Source organism: Pelobates fuscus, chromosome 2 (genome assembly GCF_036172605.1).
Source record: "Pelobates fuscus isolate aPelFus1 chromosome 2, aPelFus1.pri, whole genome shotgun sequence".
Taxonomy (NCBI): Eukaryota; Metazoa; Chordata; class Amphibia; order Anura; family Pelobatidae; genus Pelobates; species Pelobates fuscus.
This window is the reverse complement of record NC_086318.1, coordinates 403,035,781-403,059,877: the sequence shown is the minus strand read 5'-3', so window position 1 is coordinate 403,059,877 and position 24,097 is coordinate 403,035,781. Positions and strand designations below refer to the sequence as shown.

General features: G+C 42.1%; 1 protein-coding gene across 1 annotated transcript in view; it reads left to right on the top strand.

Annotated features, from left to right (window-relative positions):
• THADA (THADA armadillo repeat containing) overlaps positions 1–24,097 on the top strand; it is a 519,919-nt gene that overhangs the window by 413,606 nt on the left and 82,216 nt on the right. The window contains exons 34-36 of the mRNA XM_063443899.1: positions 99–171; positions 1,347–1,491; positions 22,779–22,904. Coding sequence (XP_063299969.1) covers positions 99–171; positions 1,347–1,491; positions 22,779–22,904 — 344 coding nt within the window. The remainder of the gene's footprint in view (positions 1–98; positions 172–1,346; positions 1,492–22,778; positions 22,905–24,097) is intronic.

The following is a 24,097-nucleotide window of genomic DNA, read 5'->3' as shown; positions in this document are numbered from 1 at the left end:
CAGCTATGGCTCACACATGTTCTCAGACATGCAGTCTGAAACTTTGGTCCTTTTGTATTTAGTTTTCTTTAAAAAAAATCTTTCTCTTTTTCTTTTAGTGTAGAAATCCAGAGCTCTGCCCTAAAACTGGCCTCCAAGTTGGTTGTTTGTCTTGTAGCAAAGTCCCGAGAGGTAAGACTGCATCCAAGTCCATTTTTCCTGATACTATTTCCAGTGCAGGTTGGGTATTATCATATTTTTTTTTGTTGGTTTGTTTTTGTTTTATGTACAGAGGAAGTGTTTTTAAGGTAGACATTAAAACTTTTCTAAACAGATGGTCAGAGGACAGTCAAATTTAAAACCCAGGCCATTTGTTTTGTTTTTTTTAGTGAGGTTTGAGTTAATGTTAATGGTGTTGATTGATTGATGAGCCTTCTTGTAACTTGGTCTTCAACATATTAAATTCATGATGATGGATTGTCCCGAGATTCAGCTTAAGATTTATGGTGAAATTGTTTGGTTTACACTGCAAGTATGAGCTCAGAATTCGTTAAATTCACCTAGGTGAAGGCTGTAAAGAGAAAAGTAAATTGTGTCCAGGGTTGATCCATGAGGTACATACACTGACAGTTCAATAAAGGAAGACAAGGTGCCAGAGAGAAATAAGCATGATTCAATAGATAAAAGAAAATCATGGTTGGTTCTTTTTTTACAGATGCCAAAGGTCTCTAAGTTAGATGTGAGGACTGTGGCAGCAAGGTTAAGCACTGGGATTTTTTATTTGTTTTTCTAAGTGGTGTGTGCGGAGTTAGAAATCTAGGTGCGTAGGGTCAAGCAGCGATCCAAAGGTCAAAAAAGATAGTAAACAAGAAAAGAACTTGAGCATAGCTTCAGTGCACATCGTCCATCAATATATCCGCTTGTGCTGGGTTTCTAGTCATGTAGACCACCAAGAAAACAACTTATGGAAAGAGTCTAGATAAACTTGCCACATTGCCTACTAGGTTTTGCTTAGCTTCCACTCACATGGGCCACCAAGAAACCAAATTCTAGTCACATGAACCACCTGGAAAAAGGTTGCAGTCATATGGGCCAACATTAAATCACTTTGTACAATTTTGAAATGTTACACAGGCAACAATAAACCCATCGTAGATACATTCCTCCAAGAAACCATCTTATGTTCCATACGGGAGCCAGCTTATCTTGCATGTAGATGTCTTCATCCAGCTATATTAAAAGTATACTCCATTGAGGAGTCTTTCATATTTGTTATGTGGTTCCTAACTGTCACAGGTAACCGTAGCTAGGCTGACTACTTATACCATGTAAAATCTACATCATGTTTTCCCTCTTTGCTTCTACAGGCTATACAGTTGGAGTTAAAGGACTGGATTACACTGCTAGTTCAATGTAGTGAAGATGAGCTTCATACTGAACTGAAAACGGCAGCTGCAGAAATCCTAATTAACGCTGCACCCTGTCTCCTGATCGGTCAGCGACCTATTCTTGGTAAGACTCATGATAAAACTGTTTTTGATAATTAACTGATCTTCTGGTGTGTTTTTTTTTTGTTTGTTTGTCTGAATGAAGATTTTAAAGTTACATTTTCAGCATTGTTTTTCAGTATTAAACTTGTTAGTATTTAATAGAGACTTAAGTAATTTTGTGCAATCTTTGAATGTTGAGAACTCGTTGTGACATATAAGATTTCCTCCCAACTGGGGTAGAAGCACCCATAGTGAAGTGCTTCAGCAAACTCCTGCCTCTTTAGAATCCTAAATTCTGTTTATGCCTCCCAAGTGGAAGGTGGATTAATTGAAGTTTTGACAAATGTAAGGTATCCTGTGATAGGGACCACATTCTGAACTTGAGGATGTGTTCCCTTTCACAGGACACCTTGTCCCCCTCCCTCTTAAAGGAACACTATAGTCACCTAAATTACTTTAGCTAAATAAAGCAGTTTTAGTGTATAGATCATTCCCCTGCAATTTCACTGCTCAATTCACTGTAATTTAGGAGTTAAATCACTTTGTTTCTGTTTATGCAGCCCTAGCCACACCCTCCCTGGCTATGATTGACAGAGCCTGCATGAAAAAAAAAAAAACTGGTTTCACTTTCAAACAGATGTAATTTACCTTAAATAATTGTATCTCAATCTCTAAATTGAACTTTAATCACATACAGGAGCCTCTTGCAGGGTCTAGCAAGCTATTAACATAGCAGGGGATAAGAAAATCTTAATTAAACAGAACTTGCAATAAAGAAAGCCTAAATAGGGCTCTCTTTACAGGAAGTGTTTATGGAAGGCTGTGCAAGTCACATGCAGGGAGGTGTGACTAAGGTTCATAAACAAAGGGATTTAACTCCTAAATGGCAGAGGATTGAGCAGTGAGGCTGCAGGTGCGTGTTTTTTTTTTTTTTGTCAATCTTTCTTTTATTAAGGCACGTGCAATAGGGTACAGAACAAAAAGAGGGGAAATGCAATAGTGATATACAGATAAGGGTTAATACAGCGTTAATTACATTTCCTGCTAAACAATGCCTAATTTTTTATTTTTTATGTTGGTTAACGAGTTTATGTTCACGTTTGGTTTTGAAACGGTTGAACAAACATGTTTAAAACATAGTTTTAACATCACTCTAGCCCTATCACGTCGTGACATAGGTGTTGGAGCAGGGAGCCCCAGCCATGACTTGTCGTCTAACTGTCAGCTGGTCAGTGGTGGCCTATGGGTTATACCGATGCACATTTTCATTAGGAGTCTAGGTTTGAACACCTTTAAACTTAAATGCAGTATGACAGCAGAAAACGGTACAACAGGTAACGAAACATGCATTTAGTATTATGGCTGGCGGCGCTTCTCTGACATGGATATGTCTATGACTATGCAAAAATGTATACAGCCTAACGAAGCCTATGCAGTTGAGTTAGCAGTAACTACCGTATATACTCGAGTATAAGCCGAGTTTTTCAGCCCATTTTTTGGGCTGAAAAACCCCAACTCGGCTTATACTCGAGTCAGAGTCTGTATTATGGCAATTTACATTGCCATAATACAGACTGGGGGGAGAGGGGGGCTGGCAGAGCTGTACTTACCTCTCCTGCAGCTCCTGTCAGCTCTCTCCTCCTCCGCCGGTCCGTTCAGCACCTCGGTCAGCTCCCAGTGTAAGTCTCGCGAGAGCCGCGGCTCTCGCGAGACTTACAGTGTGAGCTGATAGAAGGAGCTGCACGGACGGCGCAGAGGAGGAGAGAGCTGACAGGAGCTGCAGAACAGGTAAGTACAGCTCTGCCAGCCCCCCTCTCCCCCCACTGAACTGCCACTGGACCACCAGGGAAGGAAAGCCCCCCTCCCTGCCATGTATCAAGCAGGGAGGGGGGACGAAAAAAAAAAAAAAATAAGAAATAAAATAATAAAAAAAAAATTAATAATAAAAAAAGGGGTATAAGGACCACTATGGGAGGGGGGGGTGGGTTAAGGACCACTATGGGAGGGAGGGGGGTATAAGGACCGCTATGGGAGGGAGGGGGGGGTATAAGGACCACTATGGGAGGGAGGGGGGGGGGGGTAAGGATCACTATGGGAGGGAGGGGGGGGGATAAGGACCACTATGGGAGGGAGGGGGGGGATAAGGACCACTATGGGAGGGAGGGGGGTATAAGGACCACTATGGGAGGGAGGGGGGGTATAAGGACCACTATGGGAGGGAGGGGGGTATAAGGACCACTATGGGAGGGAGGGGGGGATAAGGACCACTATGGGAGGGAGGGGGGGGTATAAGGACCACTATTGGAGGGAGGGGGGTATAAGGACCACTATGGGAGGGAGGGGGGGTATAAGGACCACTATGGGAGGGGGTGGGATAAGGACCACTATGGGAGGGAGGGGGGTATAAGGACCATTATGGGAGGGAGGGGGGGGTATATGGACCACTATGGGAGAGATGGGGGGGGGATAAGGAACACTATGGGAGGGAGAAGGGGGATAAGGACCACTATGAGAGGGAGGGGGAAGTAAGGACCACTAGGGGAGGGGAGGGTAAGGACCACTGGGGGAGGGGTGAGTCAGGACCACTGGGGGGGGGGAGTGAAGGAACACGGGGGTGGGGAGGTAAGGACCACTGAGGGAGGAGGAGGGGAAGTCAGGACATATGGGGGGGGAGGGACGGCAAAAATTTTTTTGCCTACGGCGGCAAATATCCTTGCACCGGCCCTGCACACACTGCATTCACACACTGCATTCATGCACACACACACTGCATTCATGCACACACACACTGCATTCATGCACACACACACTGCACTCATACACACACTGCACTCATACACACACGCTGCACTCATACACACACACATACGCACACACTGCATTCATTATACACACACTGTAAATAAATATTCAATTAATATATTTTTTTAAGGATCTAATTTTATTTAGAAATTTACCAGTAGCTGCTGCATTTCCCACCCTAGTCTTATACTCGAGTCAATAAGTTTTCCCAGTTTTTTGGGATAAAATTAGGGGCCTCGGCTTATATTCGGGTCGGCTTATACTCGAGTATATACGGTAAATAGAATACATATAAAGTTAAACCAAAAAGCTGAGGTAAGGAGCGCCAGACGGCAGTAATCAATGCTAGAGGCAGCCTAAGATGTGTGGTCATGTTCTATACTCTCTAAGCATAAAGATGCCCTGCATAAAATCTAGGGTGGGACGCTTAGAGAAACTCGATTGGGTCAGTAGGTATAACATTTGAGAGCAGTTAGCAGAGTCCACACATTGTTAAATACAGTGCTGATATGCATGAGAGTACGATTGCATTGGGTAAATAACTGCTATGTGATCTGTGGTTAACGAGCTAGTTGCCTGCGGTAAGTATATAGTATGGTTTGCTCCACTGCTGCTACTTGGAACGAAAAGTCTCTGCTGCGCATTGCCAGGGCCATACTGTAAGACATACTGTGCAGTGAGATTTTGCAGTGTCTCTGTTGTAGGGCCTGCAGGGCCGCAGATGGTCTCCGGGTCAGTCCGCCTCGGTCAGCCCACACCAGCTCTGGAGGATATGCTGCTGGGTCCAGAGCACTGCAGGGTATCTTCCCTCGTTGGTTGTGGATGGGCTCTATGCCGGTGTAGTTCGCCGGGCAGCAGCCCTGTCGCATTGAGGACTGTGCTGAACTTGTGCTCCGAGGTCTGTATTCCGGTCGAGTGGTGAGGTAGGGTAGCGCAAACATATTCTGCAGCGCTTAGAGCTGGTAAGCTCAGGACAATGTCCTTGATTTATGTGGCAGCCACATGGGTCCGGCAGGTTGGTGAAGTCTGGGGCAGGCGGCATGCTTGGTTTCAGGGGTGCTAGCAGGTGTGGGATTACGGCCTGGACCATTATGCGCTGCCGTTGTGGGTGAGCAGCCCAAGAGGGCTCTGACCAGGACTCCTTACCACTTGGCCTCCGCCAGCTTGGTATCTGTGGCTGGATTGCCGGTTTCGCCATTCGTGCCTGTCATGCCCCCTGTTTCTCCGGTGTGTGTTAGGCGCGGCGGCCATTTTGCATCCCATGCGGTCTCATGCTGGGCTCCCTGCTGATCGGTTGTAACGATCGGGTCTCGAGGATGTGTAGACCGGGATCACCCCCCCGGTCCATAGGGGGGGGGTACGGGGCCGGTGTCCCCATGGGTCTGACTCTGAGTGCTGGACGGCGTGCTGCAGGGCGGCGGCCGTCCGCCCCGCCTGCCTCCGGGGTAGGCCGCAATGGAGTCAGATCGGCTTTCTCTCCCAGGGGACTGAAGCCTATCAGGCCAGCCTCACCCTGGGTCCAGGATACTCCGCCCGGTGGGGGCCGCCGTTGCCGGTCTGTTTCGAGACGATAATCTTAAGGTCAGTGTATGGTTTCATGTTAGGTTGCAGGAGCTGGTCTTGCATGCGACCAGCCAGCTCGGCGGTCCGGCCCCGCCCCCCAGGTGCATGTTCTATACACCAAAACTGCTTCATTAAGCTAAAGTTGTTCAGGTGACTATAGTGTACATTTAAGTCCTGTATGGCTCCGGGATGGACCAAGGATCAATTGGGTTGGCAGTGTTCTCCAAGTTGGTTTGCCTGTGCCTTGCAAGGCAACATGAAAAAAGGCGCACATGAGGTTGACGCCTTATTCTGTGTCAGTATATCCCCATGGCTACTCTTTCTATTTTGCCACCTCAGGATGAGAAAGAGTGACACTCAAGGCTCTACCTTAGTATTCCTTCACTTTCTGTAATCTATAATTTGAGTAATGTTACTGGGACACACAGCCTTCAAGTGGTGAACAGTTCCTCCAGCATTGTCTTTGGTATGCCTGACTGTCAGTTTGGCTAATTCTGCTGAGGTCTGAGTAAGGGACACATAGAACTCCAGATTTTTTAGGAGTTTTCCCAGTATTTGAAAAACCTTTATTAAATGAATGGCTCTGAACCTACACCAAACCCAACACTTGCCAACCACCTTCTCATTATCAAACCACCCACCTTGTTACCAATTCGTCAATTTGCACCATGCGTAGCGCCCCACTACCAACCTCCATTTTTACACCACGCCTTACACCCTCCCAGTAACCCTATATTACAGGGCATGTCTTGCATCTTCCCACCACAGCATCATTATGAGCTGGTGTAAGGTTCCACTCCCATAAGTAACAAAAGCGATGCAGGATACACTATTCTATTCCTAGGGATGCAGCATAGACACTAATATGGGTTAATGGGCTTGCTGGTAGGTCTTTGGTCAGAGGTTGAAAGTAATACAGTCTATTCTGAAGTAGGAAATAGAACATGGCTGTGGTAAAAATCAGAATCCCAGTCTTTGTGAAGTTCCTGTATATTTAAAGACAACATACACCTTTTATTTTTGCTAATTATTAAACATTTCTTTTATAGTGTTGTAGGATGTTTTACAAAAATTTGTGATAAAGCAAGTAGCATGGATAAATAGTAAATACAATCACAAAACACACAACCCATTGCATAAATACCTTTTAACTCTTTGATGTTTCCATTAAGTGATTGCCTCAGATGAGATCTTTTGCCACATGATCACCATGTATGAGTCTGAGGATTAGGCAGTTGGGATTGCACTTCATATATGCCAGTAGGTGGCTCATATCATCATATTTTCTTACTAGACCGGGTTTCCAGCAGAATTGGCATGTTATCAGCACATGCTATATACGGCACTTTTTGAACAATCCAGTATTTTTTTTTTTTTAAAAAGCGACTCACACCAAATAAAGTTTTCACAGTGTGTTTTCTTGGAAGAGCTTGGTGCGCTTCCCCCCTCCCCCCCTGCAGTCATCTTCCATGAACCTGGTTTACTGGATAACTGGGACATAGTTGTAAACTAACTTAAGGAATGTCGCAAAATTTAGGGGGAAAAAATGCTCTCCGGTTAAATTTCATTGCGATCTTGGATCACTTCCTACATTCTGTTTCCGCTTTCTCACCAATCATCCTTTTTTTTTTTTTTTGGAAGGCTACAGAGATAGGCCATAGGGTGCTTGGGCTTGTCCCCCCTTGACTTACTGCTTCCTAACACTTCTACTGAGATTGGTTCTTCTTTTCTTCTGTGTTTTGACCAAGATATATCTCCATCTCCTAAATCACTTGAGTCTAAGTATGTATGTGTTGTAGATTGATGCACCTCATTGATGCAATTATCCGAAACAACTTTATAAAAAAAAAAAAAAACAACAACATGTTCCTATCTTTAGCATTCTGCAGTAATTCTATAGGAATATATAGTGATTTTTATAGCAGATGTTGATGGAATTTTGTAAATAGAAATGAATAGTAGAAGAAGCTCTTTTTTTGCTTTTGAGCAAACAAGACCAGATGAATGCTACGCAGGTGTCTTCGGTGTCTGGTTATGTCACTATTCTAGGTAAATAATATTGCTAACAGCAATGTATGTTCCAACATGTAATTGCAGAAGCAAATGGCAAGCAGCCAACACTGGTTTCCCCAAAGTTATTAGTTTTAATTGATCTTGCCTGATTGGTATGTCAAACATTGGATTCCTAGAAGAGTTTCTAAGCCCTACTGAATGAATCATATTAATTACACCTCATTAAAAATTTGGCGTTCGATTAAAAACAAAAAAAAGAGGTGTATTGCATTATTTTCTTCTCTTGCTTGTATTCCCCCTTGCGTTCAGGCTTTCAATGTGTTTGACACAAGATCCAAATGTGTCAAATTGTTGAAAATATAGTTAAACTTTCTAATCTAATGTGTCATAGTTGTTAGCACAGTCCTGTCATGGGAAAACATTTAACTATATTAAGACTTGGAAGTCGTCCACAACGATATACTTCACTGCAAATTGAAATCTAGAAATTGTAATTCTCTATCACGGATGTCCCTCAAGGAGTAGGTGGGGGATGCTCTCCATCTCTAGCTGTAAGGCCAAGGTTGATCTTGGATATGTAATTTAGGTGGTGTCAGGCATGGCTTGTTCTTTTTCTGGTCCATACAGATGTGTGTGAATGCATGTGCCCAATACCAACCAGGACAGATACTCCCAGACCACAAAAGACAGACATATGAAAGGGCATGGCCATATTATTTTACTTATTCACCCATCTATTTAACCATTAGACAGTGGCGAATCTACTGTACAGGGGACCCTGGTGCGAGGAATTGTTTTCGGCCTTTTCTGGAACTAGGGTGACCAAAAGGTAGATCCTCAACTGTGCTACAACTCTCATGATGATTTGTCAGCTGGGTATCTGCCATTTTGCCCGTCTGTGTAGGATTGTATTCGTGGGCAGTGTCTGTGTGTTTTAATGTAAGTATGTTTTTGTATGGAGCGAGAGACAGTGTGTGTGTGTGTTGGGGGAGTTTTGTGCCTTCGGAAAAATAAGTTCTCCACTTGTATTACATGTGGAATCCAGTTAATTGTTTTTAATTTGTAATGATTCCCTACAAATAAGAACAAGAACTTCCTGAATATTATGGTTTTCCATTGAGTATATTTAACAAAAAAAATGTAAAAATGTATTTTTTTATGAGAAACTTCCTTATCCGCTCCACCCATGTTGTTTCGATTGCACGTATTTGCAAACATACTTTTGATGCCATAAAGCATGTGCTTTCTAAATAGATGTAGGGTTTCCTTTGTTTGCTGAGTTTGTGTAAATTTTAAATGTGAATTGTTCACAATGTTTTTTGAAAGCTCTTCTTGGTCATGCGAATCGGGTACATATGGAGATGTTCTGTGCTATCTGTGGCTTTTATACATCTAGCTATTTGCTGACACATCAATGATTTTCAGTGTAACATCATTGTCTGAACAGGTTATATCATATTGATTTCTTCTACAGACGTTAGCAATGCTAAATATGTATTTAGAAACATAGAATGTGACGGCAGATAAAAACCATTCGGCCCATCTAGTCTTCCCAATTTTCTAAATACTTTCATTAGTCCCTGGCCTTATCTTATAGTTAGGATAGCCTTATGCCAATCCCACGCATGCTTAAACTCCTTTACTGTGTTAACCTCTACCACGTCAGCTGGAAGGCTATTCCATGCATCCACTAACCTCTCAGTAAAGTAATTCTTCCTGATATTATTTTTAAACCTTTGCCCCTCTAATTTAAGACTATGTCCTCTTGTTGTGGTAGTTTTTCTCCTTTTAAATATAGTCTCCTCCTTTACTGTGTTGATTCCCTTTATGTATTTAAATGTTTTTATCATATCCCCTGTCTCATCTTTCCTCCAAGCTATACATGTTAAGTTCCTTTAACCTTACCTTGTAAGTTTTATCCTGCAATCCGTGAACCAGTTTAGTAGCCCTTCTCTGAACTCCCTCTAAAGTATCAATATCCTTCTGAAGATAGTCTCCAGTACTGCGTACAATACTCCAAGTGAGGTCTCACCAGTGTTCTGTACAATGGCATGAGCACTTCCCTCTTTCTACTCCCTATACAACCAAGCATTCTGCTAGCATTTCCAGCTGCTCTATTGCATTGTCTGCCTACCTATGTCATCTGAAATAATTACCCCTAAATCCCTTTCCTCAGATGTTGAGGTTAGGACTCTATCAAATATTCTGTACTCTGCCCTTGGGTTTTTACATCCAAGATGCATTATCCTGCACTTATGCACATTAAATTTCAGTTGCCACAGCTCTGACCATTTTTCTAGTTTACCTAAATCATTAGCCATTTGGCTTATCCCTCCTGGAACATCAACCCTGTTAGATATCTTAGTATCATCTGCAAAAAGGCACACCTTACCATCAAGACCTTCTGCAATATCACTAATAAAAATATTAAAGAGAATGGGTCCAAGTACAGATCCCTGAGGTACCCCACTGGTGACAAGCCAATGTTTCGAATATACTCCATTGACTACAACCCTCTGTTGCCTGTCCCTCAGCCACTGCCTTACCCATTCAACAATATTGGAATCCAAACTTAAAGATTGCAATTTGATTCAATGTGCCCATTGACTAGCTGGAGGAAAGGATTTCTGGGTCCTTATAATGCTTTCAAAAATTTTACCAAATGGATCAATTGTGCTTCTGTGTGTGTGCGCGCGCAGTGGGTGGTTGTTCTTCTATTCTCCTGATTTAAGTTGCACAAGTAATGTTTAATTAATTTGGAAATATATGGGCTTCTTTAACTTAAGTAATTACCTGTTAAAAAGATGCAGACAGAATCGTGGTTAACTCCCCCATGTATTCCGCAGCTGACATTCAGTGTCATTAGTGTAATGGTTGACGTCTTAATCTTATAGTGCAGTGTACACTAAGTAACAGTTCATGGCCCGAGATAGGTTCAGAGATGGATTATGGTTGCTTGGTGTTGTAGGCTCTGTTCTGTGAGTGTTGTGTGGTGGCGGAGTGTTGTGTGTGTGTGTGTGTGGACTAAATTACTGAGTGTTCTGTGTGATGTGGCAGAGTGTGTGAGGATGAGGCTCACCGTTATATGTTAGGGGAAGTCTGCGTTTTGTGTGTACTCTTTGTGTGCAGAGTGTGTTGCGTGTTTGTACTGGAGTCTGAGTGGGCTGCATTTTGTGTGTGTGTTTTGCCCACCCCTTTATCTCTTACTGGTGGTCCTGTTGAGGCACACTTAGAGCAGAATTCATGGCTTGATGACCTGATGGGGAACATTGTGATCTGCACCAATGTCAGGTGTAGATCACTTTAAGTGCTTCTTCGTAGTTCTGGTGCTCAGTTATTTACCCAGAGTGGTGGGTGCATTGCTCAGTCAATGACGCTCCAGCGGGCCATGAGGGAGCTCTTAAAATTGCATCACCTGATACTACAACGCTCCCTCAAGATATTTTTGATCTCCCTGCTGGCTCCGGGAGGGCCCCTCACAACCAGAGCTCCAGGTCCAGAAAGAGGCCGTCTGAGCCCGGTCCCTAGGCGGCTGCTTCTGCGACCACATCATCTGGCTCTGAATGTGTAGATGATGTGGTCTGTTCCTCGTGTGATTTGCTGGTGCTGGATACAAGAGACTGCCAACGGTTTTGGCAGACCTCTTGCCTAATTGTTTGTTGGAATAAGAAGACAAAAACACCTTCATTCTCAACACTGCTGCAAGTACTCTTGGTGTTCACATTATACAAATATTGTCAAAAAACGAAATAAAAACCTTTAATTCTAAATTTAAAACAGTGGCTGCATGGTGTTTGTCAGGCGCATTGATATAAATGAGAAAAAAAATGCTAGTAGTGACAGCATCATGGAAACAACAGCACAAATGATTCTTTTTTATGGGCTTATTATGCTTACATATATCTACACTAACTTCCTCGCACAGTTTGATGGCTTTGTTGTGTGGTTGATCATTTTACATTTTCTAATTGATTGTTTCAAATTTGTGGCTGAAGTAATGTAAAGACAAAGTCAAATATCCGACGTTCGGCAGCCTGACCGGCTCTGGCAGTTTGTTCTGTGCGTGCACTAGGGATACGCATGCTGCTCCTGCATGGATCAGATTAGCCTTCCATTTGGTTGTCTTGAGAGCAGATGTTATTTTCATAGTGGCAACTATCACATTTTGTAGCCTTTCTGTCTGAATTATACAGGGAAAAAAAATCCTGTTTTTAAAGGTTTTTTTTTTTTTTAATTTACAGTCCTCTGAATCACAACATATGTGATGGTATTTGATAGCTTGGCTATGGGTTTCTAAATGTGAGCTAGCCAGGACTAGTGGTGGTAACAGCAGCTGTCAGTGGGTTTCCTGTGTACAGACGTCTAGAAATTTTACATTGTCTGTGGCTTTTACTATGTCTGTGTTCGCATTTAAAAAAAAAATAATGTAATACTGTTTCTCTAAAGGTTTTTTTTCTATTCAACCCATTTAATTTCTGTAGCAGTTACACTTGGCACAGCTTATACATATGAATTGCAGTTTCCATGAGGCCATCCCTGTTTAACAGGTGAAAAGAAAAAATACCTTTAAATAGAGGGAAGACAGGGACATCGTGACAGTGCCATCGAACTATACAACCTCTGGCACTGTGGTGTTCTTAAAAACAAGCAAAATATACTTACAAACATAAATTGGAGAAAGAACTCATAGGGTAATAACGTTATAGTGAGAAACCCCCAGAATTGAAGGTTGCACTCACAGAGTGGCAGAAAATCCGGGCTCATCAATCATATGTAGATTCCACTGGATTCAATAGCATTCAGAAATCCAAAGGTTCATGTGGAAAGAAATTAAAAAGGACCATAGTGCAACACTAATATATGGTACAAAATACACGCTTTAGTGGTCACACTGTACAAAGTAAAAGTAGATTTTAAAAAAGCCCATCAGTATAGTCTCCAGTCCAAATCTCAGCAATATAGGTAACTGGAAACCTCACAGGTATCGTAGGCAAAATAGGACAGCAACATAAAAAAAAAAAACTCACTATACATGTTTCGTCTAATACATATAGACTTCTTCAGGAGTATAAAAAGTGCTGGTTAGTGCATAAATAAAGTGCTGTCCTGTTTTTGTAAACAGGGGATGGGGATAATATTGCTGGATTCCTCCTTGTTCATAGGGGTCCTGGTAAACCCCCATTCGTTTCATTTATTTAAATACATTTATATAGCTAGTATATATTGTGGATTTGTGGTCATTTAACCACAAAAAGATGGTAAATAGAAATCACAGAACGTGCATCTAACTATGCCAGTTTTGAGGCAATTTGGTAAAATATGGGTGAAAAAACATGTATATATGAACCTTATTTTGTGTAGTATTCTGAAAATTTATATTCCTTTAATCGCCTCCTGAATTGCTTCAGCCTATATCGCAAAAGATGGATACAAATTTATTTTGAGAATTTTCACCTGATTTTGTGATCTAAAAGGAGCTTAGTAATTAACCATGCATTATACTGAAGGCCCTTGTCAGAAATAGGGAAATTTGATGTCGTTCATTGATATAAATGAACTTTAATCATGACATCGTGTCTGGTGTCAATAGATGTCTATTAAGAGTTTACTCAGCTAGAGTCCTTCTAGTCTTCCTTATCTCTATTCAACCTCTGATGAGGCCAAGTCAAACACACTCCTAAACTTGAAGGCCCATAATAAACACTGGGTGTAATTGATTTCCAAAGAAACAAAGCAAGACAAATATTTGCTTCTATCATGATTAGATAGGTTTAGGCAACACGTTTAGATGTTAAATTGATTACAGAGAAGACTTTATTTGGTTTGGTACCTGACTTGTGACCTTTTTTGTCTTTAGGTCATTCACTTTTAGAATTACAAAGGTGAAAATTTCCAGCTGTAGGCTTCCTTACATACATTATGGGGGATACTCTGACTTCCTTGTGAGCAAGCTTGTTCAACTCTGATTAGTCAACAGACCTTCGTTACTACAACCTTGTATCTAACAAGAAATACTGGTTTAGTTGTATTGAATCATGCAAGCAACCAGTTATACAGTAACATCTTACAAATCATTTTTGTTGTACTTGTGTTCTATATAATAATGGCAGAATGTGTATGGTATTTTGATAATGTTATTTTTTCTTTAAGTCAAAAGTGTCTATGAATTTAATATACGGAGACTATGGATTCTGTGATGGTGCGCCTTCACTGGGAGGAAATTACTAATTAAATTAAGTTAAATTAGCCTTAGAAAAATGGAAGTGGCTATGGCCTCTCTTGACCTCTGATACGCCCCGCGTAATGTTGATGTTTGTAAAATATCACAAGTTAAATCTTTGGAGATTCAGTTATTAGCAATATGGTAATGCGGTAGAGCAGGGTGGCTAAATACTGGAAGAGGATCATGGGAGTTGTAGTTATATGTTAGCTAGAGACCAGTTTGTTGGGTAATATTCTGCAAATAATTTAGTATTCTGATAATCCTTTGAAATTACATGATTATGCTTGCTTTTTTAAATAAATGTCGAGCGTGTTAGATTTTTACCTTTTCTGATAGCTCTTATTGACATGGTTAAGGGAAGAAAAGTGGAACTGCATAGAATAAACAAGGCTACATTATTTCTCTACGTAAGTGAGATATTACTATGCATACCTCCCAGCATTTAAAATAGACAAAGATGGTCACTTTAAAGGTACACAGTGGACCACTAAAGCACTTAAGCTTGCCAAAATGCTTTATATGTGAAGGGTGTGTCGTATTTTTGCCATTTTACAAAAAGTGAAGATTTCAATCAAACTTGGCAATTTTATAAATTAATATAAATAAAACAATTCTACCTGTGAAACCAGTGAATTGTGCAGAAATATAAAAAAATTGACTTATAGGTACACAGCCTCCCAAGGTTACCTTCCAGATGATAACAAGCCAGAATAGATATATAAAACACAGAACATTAGGGGTCCTGATGATGTTCCTGAAAACAAGGATATGACATTTTGCAATATTGCCTGTAACAAACAAAAAGACAGATATTCGATTGCACTCACAGATTTAAGATGATTAATGCGCTATATGGGTGCCACCCTCAATGTCAATAGGGGGCTAGAGCTCCTCATTCGTGCTTGCCACTGGATAAAAATGACAGGTATTGCAGCAACTACCAATCCAGAGGTGTTTTTCCAAAAGGATATTTATTGGCATATAAAATATTAAAGGTAAAGTGCACGAATGTGCTACAAACAGGTCCTACCCATTTCGTTCTCGAGAACTTCAAGGACCAATAAACATGAAAACAATTGCAATAATGCAATAAAACCTCACAGTCTAGAACCCCTTTCCCACAGTCCCTCTAAATAGGGCTAGTCCCCAAAAGTTTGTTGGTTGTGTGATAGGCGTCATCTCATTTTTGCTTCCGGATAGGTTGCAAAAGCCTTCTCTGTTTACCGTTGATTGAAGTCACCGTCAGTACTTTAAAGGATACTTCCGTATTCTGTGACACACTTCACTGCATTCCATTGCCGATTTTCGCCATAATGGTCAAAGTCTCCCCCTGTGTTATATAAATTAACCTTCTTACACCCCCTGGCTGTCAGTCAGACATCCTGTCCTGCTTCTTCCTGGTTGGTTAGATCAGTGGAGCTAAACTCAAGAGGCAGCAATTGCTCAAAGCACATGCCTTGCAAAAACCTAACATTGAGCTCCATTGAGAAGCCTGTAATTGGAATGCCACAGAAAGTCTGGGATGGAAAAATGGGAGGGCTTGCAAAGGTGGGGTGTCAGGGGCTATATTTGGGTAACACTCTGTAGTGTGGAGGCAGGGGCTTTAGTGGAGTGACAGGCTGTGGTGGGGTGAAATGAGCTATACAGTGGTGACGGGGCTGTGGTGGTATGATACTGACAGGAGGGTGTCAAAGTAACATCCACATGGATGCTGGGACCCAAGGATTCCTAGCAGAACATTGCTCAGAGCAAAACACTGCCTCCGCTGGCCTGCTTTTTTCCCATAGTGCATCCTGCTGCCATCTCTACCCTAGGTAATTGACAAATATGCACCCGGCCATGCACCTGATCTAAAAGGAAACGTGATTCATCAGACCAGGCAACCTTCTTCCATGGTCCAGCTCTGACCCTCTTTTCCCAATTGAATTCATTTTCACGGTGGACAGGGGTCATAATGGGGGCTCTTCTAAGTTGTCAGATAGGTAGCCCCATACTCTGCAAACTGCAATGCACTGTGTATTCTGACACTGATATCATGGTCAGCATTACGTTTTTCAGCAATTTGAGCTACGGTAGTTCTTCTGTGTGATAAGACCAGACGGACCTTCGCTCCCCATTTGCATCAGTGAGCCTTGAGCACCCATGACCCTGACACCGGTTTACCAGTTGTCCTTCCTTTCAACACTTCTGGAAGGTAGTAATCACTGCATACCAGGAACACCGCACAAGACTTGCAGTTTGGGAGTTGCTCTGACCAGTTACCTTGCCATCACTATTTAACCCTTGTCAAAGTCACTCAGATCTTTTCACTTGCACATTTTTCCTTTTTCCAACCCATGAAATTCAAGAACTGACTGTTCACTTGCTGACGAATATATCCCACCCACTGACAGGTGCCATTGTAACAATATAATCAATGTTATTCCCATAACCCATCGGTGGTTTAATGTTGTGAATGGATCAGTGTATTTTCTTTCCCATAAATATGATGCGATAAACTCAGTACCCATAGACATTAATGAGAGACTCTCGATTGGTGGAACATTTTCCTGGTCCGGCAGGATTCAGTCTGTATCTTTTAGAACTATAAACATAATTTTTTCTTTAATAATTTTTAACTGTACTTTTAATGCAATATTTATATAACACATTCAAGAAATGAAGGTCTGTGACTGTCGGCCATAATTTCCCCAGCACAATGTTTACAATGTTGTTTTTGCAGCTCCCTGAAATTGTCCTGATTATCCACATATTTGTTAAGACAGTTCCCTTAAAAAAAAAAAATCCAATCTTAAATGAGGAAGCCACTTGTTTGACTCTTTTACCTCCCGTTTCCAGGCATGTTAACAGTCGTGGGCATATTTTCTCATTAAGAATGATGTTTTTTGGTTCAGTGCACTGTTTCGCTTTGTTGACTCACATTGCCAGGTGCCTATTCAGTTTCTGTTTGCTGTTTCTTGAAAAATCCACACTCCATCTGCAGCAGGCAATCTCCATCAACACAAGTCTTCTGTACCTAAGCAAATGTTCGGTTGCCTTCAGCTGGGTGACCCGTGGTAGGGAGCCTAGCTCTGGAAAATTCATTAGCAAGTGTTCCAGTTGTTTTGTGTACCGTTCTTCTGCATCAAGGCCTTGCATGGATCACTGTAATACACACAGCATTAACCCGGCATTACGTGGATACTCGTTCCCCTGCCACGGCCCCGCTCTTGCCAAATTATTCTTTATGACTTTATTTCTTTATACTAGTAATATTAGGGTAATAGATGACAATTCTATTTCAGATCCTATCACCTATCACCTTATTCCTATATTCCATGCATGCATATAAAAACAGAACAGGTAGACTCCCACCATGAATAAGTGTTCTTCTTATTGCAAGTGTTCTTTTGTGACCCACCACCTCCCTCCTTTATTACCATCTTAGTGTTCTTGACATGTTGCACTATGGCTTGATGAATTTTAAAGTTGTTTTTTCTTTTTTATTGAAGCATTACTTAAAAATTATTTTTTGAAGCATTACTTTTGATACTTTTTTGTTTTGTTTAGTTTTTTTTACAAGAGAGATACAGATTTTTCTTGCAGCAGCTTTATATATAGTTGTGCTATTGATATTGTACTGCTTGTGACTCTGTCCTTTATTACGGTTACATAGCATTACTAGTATTTACAGGAAAAACGTTCAAAGCCTGTATTCCACTTTCACGCAGTTACTATATATTATACTTTCAGCCCAGCCTCCCACAGGTAGAATATGCACGTTCGGTATTTCTTTATGAATGAGCATTATTGTGATTTATAGGTTTTGCTTTTAGTTTCTGTCTCGTTCTTATATTGCTGTCTCTGGGAAGGTCTTTTCTGTGAAGTTATAAAACATAAAAGTGTCATCGGAATGAGTAAGAAATGCCCAATGGCTAATCGACAGAATCATAGAATTTTTCATTGTCCTAAAGCCCTCTGTTCTGGCATGCCTGATTTAACCCTTTGAGTTCCGGAGTTGGGCCCAAATTCATTGCCTTGAAATGCGTTACGCACACTGTTAACGGCACGCTTTTGATAAGTTCTGGGTAATGTTGCTTTTATTCAATGGTGACGGAGTTTGAGTAGGTAATAAAATACTGCTTACGTACAAAATGTGCTTCTTCCTCCGATGCTACTGGTTCAGTGATTAAACACCCACCAGAAAGAAATCTAACAATGTGTCAGCACAGCTATTGAAAAATTATCCACGAGGCCTATGTTCTGTATTAGATTCTTTGCATGTAATATGACATCACAGAACATGCTGCAGCAATACCACAGACATGATTAAAATATATCCTTTGTTTCATTCAGCTACTAAAAACATGCATTTTTTTTTCTATCACTTTAAACACCATAGTTGGATTTTCAAGACCTCACTTGACCAGAAAATATGGGTGTAAAAAAAAATTTTTTTTTTGGTGGGAGAAAAATACACTTTTGCTGAAAAAAAGACTAGACATCTGCTAAGCCAAACTCATTATCTATTTCCATTTATCACTTAAAAAAGTGGTGGACAAGTGCATAGTCTACTTTATAGTATAGCTTTTATTTATTTGTCCTCTGCTGCCACCTTCCTTCCCCTCTGCTGTCAACTCCCTCCTGACCCCTCTGTTGCCACCTTCCTTCCCTTCTGCTGTCAACTCCCTCCTGACCCCTCTGTTGCCACCTTCCTTCCCCTCTGCTGTCAACTCCCTCCTGACCCCTCTGTTGCCACCTCCTTCCCGATCCCTCTGCTGTCACCTCCTTCCCAATCCCTCTGCTGTCACCTCCCTCCCGACCCCTCTGCTGTCACCTCCCTCCCGACCCCTCTGCTGTCACCTCCCTCCTGACCCCTGTGCTGTCACCTCTCTCTGATCCCTGTGCTGTCACCTCCCTCCCCGCTCCTTCTGCTGCCACCTCCCGCCCCGGCCCCTTCTGCTGCCACCTCCCGCCCCGGCCCCTTCTGCTGCCACCTCCCGCCCCGGCCCCTTCTGCTGCCACCTCCCTCCCCGGCCCCTTTGCTGTCACCTCCCGCCCGGCGCCTTCTGCTGTCACCTCCCTCCCGGCGCCTTCTGCTGTCACCTCCCTCCCGGCGCCTTCTGCAGTCACCTCCCTCCCGGCGCCTTCTGCGGTCACCTCCCTCCCGGCGCCTTCTGCGGTCACCTCCCTCCCGGCGCCTTCTGCGGTCACCTCCCTCCCGGCGCCTTCTGCGGTCACCTCCCTCCCGGCGCCTTCTGCTGTCACCTCCCTCCCGGCGCCTTCTGCGGTCACCTCCCTCCCGGCACCTTCTGCTGTCACCTTCCTCCCGGCCCTTCTGCTATTGCCTCTCTACCGGCCCCTCTACTGTCGCCTCTTTGCTGTCACCTCTGTCAAAGCTCCTCTGCTGTCACTTTCCTCTCAGCTTCTGTTTTGACACCAACCTTGAAGACCATTTTCTGTCCCCTTCCTTGCAGCCCTTCTGCAAACCCTTTCCTCTTCCCTCTCCTGTCACCTTGCTCCCAGCTCTTCTAAGCTCCAGTCTAACTCCTAGGCAGCATCCTTAGGTCTCCTTATTGTTAAAGGATCACTATAGTGTCAGGAAAACAAACCCGTTTTCCTGACACTATAGTGCCCTAAGGGTGCCTCCACCCTCAGGGTCCCCCTCCATTGGCGCTGAAGGGGTTAAAACCCTTTCAGCAGTTTACCTTAATCCAGCTCCCTCGGTGCTGGTGACCTCTCCACCCCCGCTGACGTCAGCTCCAGAGTGGAGCGGAATGCGCATGCGCGGCAAGTGTCGCCCGCACATTCAAACAGTCCATAGGAAAGCATTTCTCAATGCTTTCCTATGGACGTTCTGCACGATGGATGCGAATTTCGCATCCAGCGTCGCAAATGCGCCTCTAGCGGCTGTCAGGAAGACAGCCACTAGAGGCTGTTTTAACCCCAAATGTAAACATAGCAGTTTATCTGAAACTGCTATGTTTACATCTAAAGAGTTAAAACCTGAGGGACCTGGCACCCAGACCACTTCATTGAGCCGAAGTGGTCTGGGTGACTATAGTGTCCCTTTAATTCGGATATTCCTGCTATTCTAACCCCTCTATTTGCCTCCCTTCCAGTATCTTGTGTTAACTCATTTAATTCCAACCACTTTTGCCAACTTCCAAATGTAAAAAATCGGATGACCTAGTTATAAAAATGTATATGTAGGTTCACAGAAACCCTTTTTCCTAGTATTTTGAGGACATAGTCTTTTGACACATTGTTCTGCTCTAGAGAAGCAGATGTCCTTTAGCAGAGCATTTTCTGCCATATGGTTGCGAAATTTACAGCACTGAAAGTATGGAAGATATTCTTGTGGTGTAGTGTTTGAGAATGTGGTAAATCTTATGCTAATCTGCATGTCATGTAAATTCTCATGAACTCCTTGCACTGACATTTCTCAAATCACAGACTGGACTAAATTGGAGCAAATTGCTAGTTAGAGTTGAAGTTGATCGGACTACGCCTTCCATGGATTTTCAGCCGTATTTCTCTAATTCTCTCATCCCTTTCACGTCTCACATTGCAATGTATTATCTAACAGTCCAAGTGCTGTGTGGTCGATTGCAGAAAGAGTATATGGAATTAAATGCCTTAGATTGATCCACATGTTAAAACTGATGTAAGCGGAATGATACATTATGTATACTGAATTAGGTGCATGGTTTACATTGAAGAGTGAATGCATATTAAATTACCATACATTAACACACCTTCCCTGAGCTCATGTTTCATTCTAGGACTGTCCAGTTTTCTGGGTATCTGTTTTCATTGTCACTATTTTATTAATGATAGAAATCTGATGGTGGCCCAAGGGGCACAATACTGCGTAAGCGGTACTGGACTTCGTTATTGTCATGCTATATATGAACTAGACTTAGACATAGTTCTTTAGCAAGTATCTGTACTTTCTGGGGTCGACACCATGGTTACACGTTTCTAGCAAACACATGCGCCACACTAGAGGCAGACCTCTTAGAAGCAAGCCTCTACCAGGAAACTGCACTCCACTGGTGTACTGCTTCTGGCCTACAAGCCACTTGCTAGGAGCTGTGATCACTGGAGACTTCCATCTGGAACTGGGGAGGCCGAATCACCAACAGAAATTTTGGTGTGTATTTTAAGATTAAAGTTGGTTATTCCATTCAACTAAAAATGTTCCTATAACATTTTGCTTGTAGAAAACTACATGGATTAAAGTGTGCTCCCAAAATGGTGATGGGATTATTATGACAGGATGTCAACCCCCCCTCCCTCCGATTTCCTTTGGTTCCTATGTCAATGCCTGCTTTTAATATTGTAGCCTGTAGCAAGGAACTGGAAGCCTACCTCTGATTTTGAGCCATGTAACAAGAAACTGTAAGCACTGGAGGCCTACCTCCCACATTGAGGTCTTTAGCAGAGAGCAGTATTCACTGGGGGCCTACTTCTAATACAGTAGCCTGTAGCAAGGACCTCTGAGCACTGAAGGCCTGCCTCTAATATAGGCCTATGGTAAGGTGCTGCAAGCAATGGAGGTCTATTTCTAATATAGACCCATGTAGCAAGGATCAAGGCAATGTGAGCAATATATCATTGGTCTGCAACTCTTGGCAATTAGCTGCATTACTGTAGGTTTACTCTTGGCAATAGGCAGTTTTCATTAGCTCATCCTGTAAAGATCAGGCACAGACTTCCTTCCTTGAGGTGGGGATGGCGGTCGCACCAACACAGTTCGATATTTATGTTGAAACAAAAGAGTGGAAATACATGATGACGCAGTATATTAGCAGATGTTGATAAGAAAGAAAAATAATGCACTTTCTGTGCTAAATCTAGTTCTGAGAAGAAGGCTTGAGCGGTATAATCCTTGCTTCAGAAACTCAGAAGAGGAATAATCTTCTTTACAGACACTCCGTGTAATGTAAAATATGTAAAACAAGAACAAAAAGGAGCAATATGGTGTAGTATCGTCCATACAGAAGAAATTAGAAAAATGTAACTATTCCTCTCACATATTTTGGAACCTGCACTGGCTCCTATAAAGAAGCATTCAGTAGTATAACCCCCTGTGTAGGATTTCTGAGTGTTATCCTCAACGTGGATATGTGGAAATACAAAATCATAGAAAATAGTGCACATTGTATAAAATAGATATCGATAATAAGAAATCTACACACATGTGTTTGAGCAAGCCAGGATTGCTCAATCCATAAATGCTTGGGTGGTTACTTTCTCGAACAAGAACAAAGTGTCCCAAGTAATGATGAATATAACTGAATGTCAAGGGGGTTAAGTTTGTAAGACCTAATCCAAGGCTTTATTTAACACAGAAGATAAATAAATAAAACACGCGTTTCGCAATAGAAAGCAGGATTTTTCAAAGTGTACCTGACTTCTTTCCTGGTTCTAACTGTGTTAAATATTTATTCACTTAGTATTTTTAATCGTTTAAAAACCTCTTGTATTGCTCAGTATATAATGAAGGAACACAAAATTGTTAGCTTGTTTGAGTGACTCCTTTGTCTCCAGTGTTGCTTATGTTCACATAAATGTATCATTTGTTTTATATCCACACTGTAAATTGTGAAGTGCTACTGAACATGTCAGAGCTATATAACTGATAATACTAATAAGAAAGGAGTTGTAAGCACGAGTAGTCAACAAACACTAACAGACATTTCGCTTTCGTTGTAACCCGACAGGTTTATCGGACACGTTGCATCTGTGGAAGTGTCTATTCCAACTCTTGCAAAGTGAGGATGAAGATGTCAGAGACACGGCTGCAGACATAATCCACATAGCTCAGCAAAGCAAACTGTCTGAAACAGGTAGGCACAACAAGATGTGTTTTTTACTATCATTCTGTACTTAGTGTTCATATGTTCCACAGAGTAATAAGACGTGAAAAAGGGAACTTTTCTCCTTGCACTGAGAGTGTGGTTTAATAATGGATGGGGAACATCAGCTGGTATTAATGCATTTATTCCGGTTATTTATAACGTTATGTCCCGGATCCAAGTCTCAGATTGCTGCTATCTATATGCATTATATTCATGTTGCTATAGCGCTTATACCATACACGTTGGGATTATTCACAGAAATTTGATTTATGGGAAATTCTATTACAAATGTTAGGTCAAAATAACAAAGTAGAGAATTTTCCTTCTCTAATATTGGAACTTGCCAGTAGCCAACTGAAAATTAGGTGTGAATTTCACCTTTTTTATTATTAAATATCCTAATATTATTTCACTCTATCCATGGCTGTTGTGGAACAGCCAGGGTCGTAAATTTACCCTTCATGGTGAATTGCATGCTGGCACTGTGAGAGTTTACGTATTTGTTAAAGGATCATGCAACACTTTGAGGCAATTGTCTTTATCTTTGATGAGACAGCTTTCCCTTCTTATTTTCTAGGCTTCATCTTTTTTATACTTTTCATGCCCACTCCAAGGGGGGCAGCACTCATCTAACCAATCAGTGTCCTATCCCTAGGAATGGTGGAAAAGTGCATTGGGCATGCCTGACAGATTTACACATCTGTCAGGCATGGAAGATCTCTTGACCTCGCAACATCCTGACAAGGGGGAGAAAAGTGGCAGTCCGAACAATGTGATCATGCAGAACAGGCTCTGGTGTCAGGGTTCTCTCTCCTGCTGGTGCACAGTGACACCCTGTTTCTGTCATTAATAGACTGGTATGAAACTGTAATGGGTGGACAAGAGGTGAGGGTGGTGGGATTCTGAAGAAACTCCCTTAGATGAAAAACGTGCCCAATAAGGCAATCTGACCGCGTTTATTTCAAGTTTAAAAGTATTTATTATACTTTTCAGAGTTTTTCTTGTTTTATTTTGCTTTGCGTATTTGTTTAAAAGGGTTTGCTTGCTGTTTAACAATATATTTGTCAAGTGGTGTATGTCCCTTTCAGCACTATATAATTCATGCCCGAGTGCAAATGTGCCTGCTTGCCAAGCAAATGGTTTAGCGATCATGAACACTCCAGGAACATCATTGGACAGTG